The sequence below is a fragment of the Vitis vinifera genome, chromosome 4 (genome assembly GCF_030704535.1).
Source record: "Vitis vinifera cultivar Pinot Noir 40024 chromosome 4, ASM3070453v1".
NCBI classification, from domain to species: Eukaryota; Viridiplantae; Streptophyta; class Magnoliopsida; order Vitales; family Vitaceae; genus Vitis; species Vitis vinifera.
Window position 1 is genome coordinate 19748470 of NC_081808.1, and position 10219 is coordinate 19758688.

The following is a 10219-nucleotide window of genomic DNA, read 5'->3' on the forward strand; positions in this document are numbered from 1 at the left end:
TTGGTAAATCTAAAATTTACATGAAGAATGACTTTTGAAAAATAAAATGTCATTCATGCTGAGACCATATTCATAGTATGGTTCAATTCCAGCCACCTTTCAAGTACAGATTCCCTGTCTACATTGTAAATACAAACGCAACCAGTCAGCAACCCATAGGTGCCTAGGCCGGCTCTGTTTTTTTTTTTACTTTTTTTAATTAAGCAAGCCTAGGGAATACAGCAACAGTGAATGAATTCCCATTCCAAGGTCAAAATGACCAAACAAGGCTCATGAATAGTTGAATTCTGATAGTGATCGAAGATAATAGCCATCTCCACTGTGACCAAACAAATTCAACGGCTATGATCTTCGCAACATCATAATCACGTCATCAGATGGAGATTTGACTATAAAGTCTTCAAACGTACCCAAGCTTTTCACCAAAATAGAAGTCTAACAATGTTGTCTGAGCACCCTGTTCGCCTTTCCCACTATAAATGAAGGAAAAGTAAAATAAACTCTGTCCTCCACCTTGATATCTCGCGCGTCTCCAGATTTCGTAGAAGCGTTAAACGCCGAATTATTTTAGGACAGCTACAAAGGAGGCGCATCTATTGCTCTCGTCCATACAAAGATCGCCTTTCTGTTTGTCTGAAAGGCTGAAGCATAGTCGGAATAGAAGAGCCTTCCATCACTCTCCTGCTTCTCCAGGTATGCCGAGAGTCAAAGTCTCCATCTCCGACAACCACAACATCCATGTGCTTTTGTTCTAATCATCCAATCCGCATATCCGAATTTGTCATTGATCTGTTACTCGCAATTGCTATCTTTGTGATGCGTTTTTTTTTTCTTTTTTGATATTTGAAAATTTCAGAGTCGAAATTAGATCTTTTCTGTTCCTTTCCTCTGTGGATCGCGCAGCCGGTTCAGTAATGTACTATACAGTTCTTGAAACTCTTTATCTCTATTTTCAAATAACCTTTCTATGCTTTTCGGTAGAGCTTGGTTTTGGAAGATCTGAATTCTGATCGCTTATTTTTTGTCCATTTTTCCTTGCTGATCATAGTATGCAGCAAATGATGATTGAGATCATTTGAACATATTCTATATATTTAACAAATAGAGATGCAAATTTCATAAGTTGATAAAATAAATAAATAAATAAATAAAGCCATTGAATATGTTGATTATGGAAAGGATTCTTGATCCATTTTAAGATAGAATACCGTGAATAATTCAATTTTAAATTATAAATAGAATAAATTGAATAAGTTGACTCATGTGAGTCATGTGACCTTCAGTTGTTCATCCAAATTTTGCAGCCATTAGGTGGCTGGTAGGGACGGCCGCTTAATTGGGATCCTGCTGTTATTCTGAAAAAGTGGTTAGCAGTTGTTGGGAATTTGATGTAATAGAAATCATCACTGTGACCTGGTTTGTTTATCAATTTTAATATTATGAAAAAAAAGAAAAAGAATCGCAGTGGATTTGTGGCGAAAATAGATCACTCTGAATGTGGTTATTGTACATCCTTAATTATTTGGTTTTTCTGGGGAAGAAGAAAAAAACAGAAGAAGAAAGAGAAGAAAAGTGTCTTCAAACTTTCTACATAGCCAAGTTTAATATTCTTTGATGTAGGTTGGGCTCAATCACCATGTTTCGCAGAAGGCAATCTCATAATCACGAGGAGAACGATTCTTTGCAACGAGGTGCAAAGGTAATGAGAAGCCTTGATCATATAAAACAGAAACATGTCCTTTCTTGATGCGGATTTGCTCTGTTAAGGTGGTCTGCGGCAATTTTTCTTGTTTCCTTTTTAATATGCTTCAGTTAGTGACTGATTATAACTGTGCAGTATATTGTAGAAGTCAATAGGTATCGAAACTGGCTTGTAACATTAGTAAATTTTTATCTTTCCATTGATCATAGTAGTAGAAAGAACTCGAAATGCTCTCACAATTTTTTTATAGTTCACATAGGAGGGAGTTCTGAGAACAATGACAGAAAAATTAAACCTTGTAATTGTTTCCTTTTGCATGTTCCTTATAATGAGATCGTTTTAGATGGCTTGACTGGAAAATTGACACTGAATTCTTATTCTTCAACCAGGTGAGTGAACTCAGGGCTGCTCTTGGGCCTCTATCTGGGCGTAGTTTACAGTACTGCACTGATGCATGCCTTGTGAGATACTTGGAAGCTCGGAACTGGAATGTTGACAAGGCAAAGAAAATGTTGGAAGAGACACTCAAATGGAGGGCAACCTATAAGCCTGAGGAGATTCGTTGGGTAAGTTGGATAAATGTGTTTATTTTTTTTTAATAATGATGCAAAAATAGAAATATTTTTGTCAATTCTTTGATTTTTTTTCCCTCCTTTTCTTTTAAATTTGATTTAATTTGTTCATATATTTAAGTTATTGCTGGATTATCAAAACTGATTCTTCACTCAAGGTAACTGTTAATATTTTTATGAACTGAGCTGCTATCTTCTTTATTCCATAGTATACTGTTCTGGATGCAGGGGAAGCTTCAAAAGCAGAGAATTTTCAATATTACTTATTAAGGCATGTCAGTGCTATGTGATAAACCTCAGGCCTAGGATAATGATCAATTGCATGCAGTATATCCAGCAAAGGCTGGAAGTAACAAATTAGAACTGAAAACCATGCTTTCTAAATTCTCATTCATTTTCTGCAAATCCCCATTCACTACATAACCTTTCATTGATGCCATTCATAATCTACAAACCATTCCAAACATGATTAGATATGTAATAGACAGTACCCAACTACCATCTAATTGATGTTGAATCTTCTGGAAAGAAAGATTATGACCATTGGAAAAAAAAATCTCATACAAAAATCTGTGAAGGAGAACTAACCTGTAGTCTCTTTATTAGAAACTTCTTCACACTTCCTTATATGGTGATTTAAGTCATGCAGTTGCCGTGCATTATAGGATTATTCTGCCTATCTAAGGCTTGTGGTTTATTTACATATGTATTCTGTAACTCTTTGATTTCTCAGCTTCAGCTGATAGCTTTTAGGAAGAAAACAAATATTAGATCAATCCTCTTTCATTTTGTTAGACCTTAAATTACACTAAACTAGAACATGTTCTCTAATAACACAAAGAATGAAGAACAACCCAGAGTGTTGCCATTCTGAGAACCGAAGTTACGGATTCTAGACACTTAATATGCACCTCCAGAAGGCTCCATGTGAATCATTATCCAAACTTGTAACCCTTCTAGTTTTGATCAAACTGTGATTTCACATCAAAATGTATATTAAACTCACTAATGCTTTGTCTAAGAGAAATACAACTTACATTTCAAAACCCTTGCATCATATGCATTTGTCTTCTTGCACTCATGATATAGTCAATTGGAAAATGGATACAGTAGCCAAACATCAGCTCAACGATCTCACTGGGCAAAAGATGTGTGGTCTTGGACCAAACTCAACCCTGACTAGAATTTGGATGAAATCCCATTTCTTGAAATTTCATACATTATATTAATATAGGTTGAAATTTTATTTTTCATACAGACACGCATACACACACGGACAGGAAGAAATCTTGATACACACACAGACAGGAAGAAATCTTGATACACACACAGACAGAAAGAAATCTTGAAATTTTAGAAATTCTGATTATTAGTTAAATACTTGGCACGTGCAAATTCACTAAGTGTACTGTGATATCTGGGGCTGCTAACTGTAGTATGTTTTTTATGTTATATCTGTAGTGAGCTGGATCCATCAAAACCTGCACTAACAGTATACATCCATGTTCTTACCAGCATGAGGTAGCGCATGAAGGTGAGACTGGGAAAGTGTCCAGAGCTGATTTTCATGATCGACTCGGGAGGACAGTCCTTATAATGAGGCCAGGGATGCAGGTTTGTGCTTGAAGTTTAGTTTCTGTCCTTAGGTGTTGATCTCTTGATTACTTAGCTTTGTGTATTAACCTGTTACTTTCTTTCCTTTGTTACTTCAGAATACAACATCAGCAGAAAATAATATCCGCCATCTAGTCTATCTCATAGAGAATAGTATTCTTAACTTACGGGAGGGTCAAGAACAAATGTCATGGTTGATAGACTTTACAGGATGGTCATTGAACACTAACGTTCCTATCAAGACAGCCCGAGATATCATCAACATTTTACAGAACCACTACCCTGAGAGACTTGCAATATGCATCCTCTATAATCCTCCCAGAATTTTTGTGGCATTTTGGAAGGTCTGAACTCCTGCCTTGAATACATCTTGGTTAATTACTCTATTGAAATGACCAAATATTTTAGTAAATTCTTCTAGATGTAAGATACATGAGATTTAACCATAGGCTATTTGAAAATTCTTCTTGGATAAAGTTCCTATGGCTTATGGCATGAATATAATTTAATGTGGCTTTCTAGCAATGGTTTCCTTACCAGTGAATTTACCCCACTTATGTATCTACAGGTTGTCAAGTACTTCCTCGATCCAAAAACATTTCAGAAGGTGAAATTTGTTTACCCAAAGAATAAAGAGAGTCTGGAGGTAATGAAGTCACTTTTTGACGTGGAGAACCTTCCAGGTGAGTTTGGAGGAAAAGCCACACTGAAATATGACCACGAAGAGTTCTCGAGGATGATGGCAGAGGATGATGTGAAAACTGCCAGTTACTGGGGACTTGATAGCAAGCCCTGCCATGTTACTAATGGGTATTCAGGAGCAGAAACAATGCCCCTTGCACCTCCAGCTAGCTAATTGAGCCTCCCTAATGCCTGCAATAGTATGTAAGAAACTAAGGAAAAAGAAACTACAAACCAGACTGATACCGTTGATACAGATTCTAGTATGAAATTTTCTAATAGGAACTGGAATAAAGTTTCCTTCTTGAGGTGAATGTACGTCTATTTGCAATGCTCTCATCTAACTATAAACTATGAGAAGGCATCTACTTTATCATCATGGTGCATCCCTCCCCTTCAATATGAACAAACTGTAAAGATTATTCATCTCTAATTAATAAGTCTGATGATTTTTAGTTCAAATACATGGTCCTAAGACGGATAGTGATTGAATTATAAAAAGCCATGGTATAGGCTGTAGCTAGTTTGGATTTCCAACAAAACTAGTTTGGTTTCTAAAACAATTGTCAAGCTGATCCACTTCCAGATATTTCTAAATGGCTCTTTGGATAGGGTAGAAAAATGAAATTATAAAAAAGATAAAACTTAAATGTACTCAAGTCCAGAAGGGAAATTATCATGCATCATAAAGCTTCACATGAAAAACAATCTTCCATTGGAATTATTCCAGGTACCATTGCCTGTTAGGGTTACCATCCATCTAAATATTGGCCTACCAATCTAATGATACAGCTAGGTCCACAAAAGTTGCATGATATATCTTTCATGGAATGAGGTTGCTTTTCTTCATTTTCATAGATGCATCCATGGGAGCTAATAATTAGAAAGGACACTCGCAAAGCAAACCCAACTTTCAGCAAATCAAATTCATATTACAAAAAACCAAAACCATCTCTGATAGCATTACCCTGCAGGAAGTTATTACTGTACATGGGTCAACAGTACTTGATTAGAGTTCATTGGAGTAGAGGCACTCATCCACAAGCTGGCGAAGATTGGGGTTCTCCAAGGCAGCAGCAACTCTTTCTTTATCATTCAACTGCTTATTAACTACAAAATCCACAAATAGCATGATACAGAATTATTTTATGGTGACTAAAGAGGGGAATGAGGGAAAGCAGTTAGTAAGGAGGAAGATGAAACTGTTTTTTTGCATACTAAATATGCTTGGAATGATAAGAGCATCCAAAGAAGGTAAACTCTCCTTGCCCACTATTGTTTTTTTTTATCATGGGAATCCACCTCAATGGAGAAGCATTTATTCCAACTTACTGCAAGGCAAATACCTTACACCAATTAAATACTAGGGAGGCTCAAGCTTGTGATCTCTGGTTCATTGTCTGAGGGCACTGCTGCTGAGCTACGCTCCAGGGGCTCCTATTCAAGAAGTTTGAAATGTGCCCTTACATTGATCTAAGCAAATATATTATAGGGAAAATGATGGATCTAAGAATATCAAATACACGAATTAATATACATCTTTTCCTCCTTTCTAGATAGTTTTACTATTGCTCTCTGTATTGCCTAAAACAAGAGAGAGAGAGAAGAGAATGGAAAACCCAATCTGATCGAATTGGGTCTATGAGACATGTATTATGCATAACATGTGATGGCAAGTTTCACTGCCATTTATTCCATAAATAAAAGAATAAAAAAGACAAAGAAGAAAAAAAGGAAAAGAAAGAAATATTTCCATCCCTGCATGTGGGCCACATGAAATGACAAAGAGGTATGTCTAGGTTCTCCTTAGGACTTTCTCCTCATGAAAATATTGATTTGCTGAAAATATTAAAAATACCAATCCTTTTTATCCAACAAAAACTAGAAGGAAGTATTATGTCTGCTGCAAAGCAGAGGCTAGGCTCTTTTCAACATTACCTGATTCTTCATTTGCATGAGATCCAGGAGATACTTTGATGTCAACCTGTGGAGATGTAAGATTGAACATATAGATGAATCAGAAATCAGATACATTATGTGGTGAACACCACAATTAAGTTGAAAAGAAGGCTATATGCTTCATTAATTGGTACGATGATAAGTTAGTGACTAAATTACTCAGTAGCCAATTAGTATAGGTTCTAGCCTGCCTTTTCACAAAGAACACAGTGCAGATACAAAAACCGACCTTGAAATGTGGAGGGAAATAGTGTTTTAGTTTAACTCGCAGACATAAGCCAATTACTGTTGCCATGCTGCAATGCTGGATCGTTGGAGTGAATGTTATCCTACAAAGCAATGGAACTTTAGTACCACAAAATGATTATGATTTCTCATTGGAAGCTCGGAACTATCTGGCCAAAAAAAAAAAAAAAAAAAAAACAGAATAATTGATGATTATAATAGGGCTAGGATTTCCATGGTCCTCATGCAACCAATTACTATGAAAGCTTATAAATATCACTCAACATTGGCTAACCTCTGAAATCAAGACACTCAACTATGCATTTCTAGTATCAGCCAGCAGAGGCAACACTTGTGACTTTACAGATTACATTCTAAAATGGAAACAGAACAACTCTGAACACATTTTTTTTTCTTTTTCATATTTCCTCTCCAATTTTTACTCACATACATTAATAAGAAAGGATCTTTTGGGTCCTATTTCGTCTTGAAATGATCAATATTGATTGATAAGGTAACTGGTATGGAGCTTTAAATCATTGAAGTAAAACCGACCTAAAATTATGATTATCACAAACATATCAATCTAATGAACATAAAGGGATGCTATTTACCTTCCCTTTCATTTTTTGAATTTCTGTATCTCTTTAACACTATGTGAACTAATTGCCACTATATGAATCAATCTCTCCCAAGCGTTAAGAGTTATAGCCATTTATTTTCTACTCTGCTACTTCACAGGCACTTTCTTCGGATCATGGATCAAACCGTGAGTGGTGATAAATAATTTCTTTAAACAGAATTGTAATTTGATGCTAACATAAAAAAAATCTTCAACTACACATTCTACGCCTAAAACAAAGCTCATATTTTAGTAATTTTGAGTGTACTATGTACCGTAAAAAAATGGAGATGGGTAATACTCACAAAATTCGCCCAAGCTTCTCATCAACAGTAATGGATTCCTCCGACAGCACACTAAGCTGTTCTAGTGAATACGGATGCTCCGGATCTCTAATGTCCCTCACAAAATGTATTGATTTTAGTTAAAGATCGCAACAACTTCGATCAAGTTAACAGTCAGAAGCAAACAGTAAAACAACACGACACCTCAGGCTCGCCCCGTTTGGTAGCCGAGAAAGTAAACCTAATTCAACTAATAGGCTCGACTCTACTCTTTTCCCCCTTCCGGATCAAGTTTTCATTTCTTTTTAATTTCCCTTAGTTTCCCGGAAGCCAAACAGAAGACAGACGAAAAACATAATTCAGATTAGAAGAAAAAGGATATCATAGATTTCAAGAGGATCGACGGCATCGTCGCCATGGAGGTCTTCGGTTCGAGCGACCCTCTCCTTCTTGGCGTGAACCACTGGGTTCGCATTGATCAGACCCAAAGTCATCTTCTCCGCGTCTCTCACGGGCGGCTGTCTACTGAGTCGATATTTATATTGTGGCCTTCACCAATCACAGCGTGCCGCGCATTTATTTGTGGAGGATTTTACCTCGGTGTTTCTGATTGGTAAATTGATATATCTTAAATCACCTTAGACATTCCTTCAATTTGTTTCGAGTTATTCACTTGAGACATATCCAATCATTTATTCATTCACGGACCGACTCAATTAACAAAAAAAAAAAAAACAAAAAAAACAAAAAAAAAAAAGTATAATTGGGGGCAGGGTAACACTAATCCGGTATGTATTTTAATTTCATTGTTTGAACCAAATTTACTTTCATTATTTTATAACTTAATCATATAACTTTTATAAAAAAAATAAACAATTTAGTAAATCAGACACCAATAATTGGTAGAGTCTAGTTATAAAAAAGAGTCACAAATACAATAAGAACATGAGTTTTACGGAGAGAGCACGATCAAACAAAGAAACCCTAAACCCTAAACACTAAACTCTATTAATATTGGAATGGTTAACTCGTGAGTAAAGTGGAAAAGAAATAAAAGAAGTTCAAGATAGGTAGGTTGGTATAGTTTGAAACATTTGATAGACGGTTTCATCCAATCATTGATCAATTGACGTTTGACTAACTCTAAAACTCGTTTATTCCTTCTTAACACTTTCTCTATCCATTATTTTATATCAATCGATAGAATGTTTTATTATTATCTTTTGTAAATGATGATAGTGTAATGTCTAATAACTTGAATTTTATTTTATACTTTAAATGATCGACATGCAAAATTTGATACCTAGAAATTTAATACCCAAGTCTTTTTCTTCTATTTGTTTTTTGATACTATATATCTAATATGATATAAAAAAATCTAATATATCCAATCTAACCAATTTGGAGGTACACACTTGAGAATTAAAATCTAAAATTTTACTTGATGAAAAATCTACTTTTTATAGCTCACAATTATCATAAATTTGTTTATTGTTGGAAACATGGACAACTTACTAGTTGAGAGAAAAATGGTAATGGATAAACTAAACATCGTTCTAAAAATCAAATTATACATATATTTTTGGACATTCATTTATATTGTTTACTAAACTTAACTCATTCATGAATCAAATCAAATGGTAAAACTAATGTAACTAAAAAATTAAAAATACTATCCTTTTATAAATTTTATGTCAAGGTTGAAATCATCCTGCATAGGTTAGGAGTCAAAGAGGGAGAGTTTTTGAAAAAAAAAAAGGCCTCCACCCCCTACACCATTCATCTAAAAAAGAGCTTTCATCATTTTATAAGCTTTTATATTATTGAGAGAGGTTGTCGTTTTATCTTCATTATGGATATTTTTTCGATTTTGTCGCATTAAGGTTTCCCTCATAATTATGAGGGTTTTACCATGTAAATACTTTTATCAATTGTTTTATTTTCCTTTTATTATTTTGTTGTCAAATTATTATTGTGGGTATCATTTCATAATAATGGTATCAAAACTAAGTTTAAGACAATAGAACCTAGGTCGTTTACTTGTGTAATTAGTATATGTCTAGGAAGGTTCTATCAAAAGGCAGATAAGAACTTAAGGAAAACAGGTTTTAAGTGAGACTATTCTAATCTCTTCGTTTCTCTCCGTTTTCTTATGGATTTTCCTAGTGTATTTAACACATAGACACTTACTAGCATTTGGAATAAAAGCTATTTGAAAAATGCTTTTAACTTTTGTGGTTTGTAATTCGCATACGAAAATATTTTAGCCTAATAAAGACTAAGGATAATATTTTCTCTTCAAATGCTGCATATATATATATAAGCCGTTGTTAGCCGTGGATAGGCGTTTGTTAGGTTGTAAGAGGGTTGGGGTGACGTCTTATAAAGTTTGTCAATCTGCTATTAGGCTCTAGATCAAAACCCTAAAATGAGTTCAATTTTCAGAACCATGTCTAGGAGATCCAGTGATTATCAAGATACTGTTGTAAATAGTGAAGAGATCAATTATCCTAAGATCCAAAATGATTTAGATGATTGGAAGTTACCCAAGGTGTCTAAT

The 10219-nt window shown here is 34.9% G+C and overlaps 2 protein-coding genes across 7 annotated transcripts; one reads left to right on the forward strand and one right to left on the reverse strand.

The window, feature by feature from the left end:
- The first annotated feature begins 420 nt into the window (after positions 1 to 420).
- LOC100244435 (uncharacterized) lies at positions 421 to 4883 on the forward strand. Of its 6 annotated transcripts, none has more exons than XM_010650849.3 (8): positions 421 to 693; positions 857 to 916; positions 1305 to 1390; positions 1621 to 1699; positions 2092 to 2268; positions 3790 to 3888; positions 3987 to 4232; positions 4457 to 4883. In XM_010650849.3, coding segments are annotated over exons 3-8 (891 nt in total). In that variant the 5' UTR covers positions 421 to 693; positions 857 to 916; positions 1305 to 1388; the 3' UTR covers positions 4745 to 4883. The 6 variants fall into 6 exon arrangements, with proteins under 6 accessions (XP_010649151.1, XP_059592394.1, XP_002266907.2 ...); XM_059736411.1 differs by having other exon boundaries at positions 1305 to 1366; XM_002266871.5 differs by lacking the exon at positions 1305 to 1390.
- Positions 4884 to 5267: 384 nt separating this feature from the next.
- LOC100259830 (protein AE7-like 1) lies at positions 5268 to 8194 on the reverse strand. The gene is made up of 5 exons (XM_059736413.1): positions 8040 to 8194; positions 7681 to 7784; positions 6758 to 6857; positions 6508 to 6553; positions 5268 to 5679 (listed from the first exon to the last, which is right to left on the reverse strand). Exons 1-5 carry the CDS (start codon positions 8151 to 8153, stop codon positions 5579 to 5581), a joined length of 465 nt encoding a protein of 154 aa, XP_059592396.1. The 5' UTR covers positions 8154 to 8194; the 3' UTR covers positions 5268 to 5578.
- Between the last annotated feature and the right edge of the window lie 2025 nt (positions 8195 to 10219).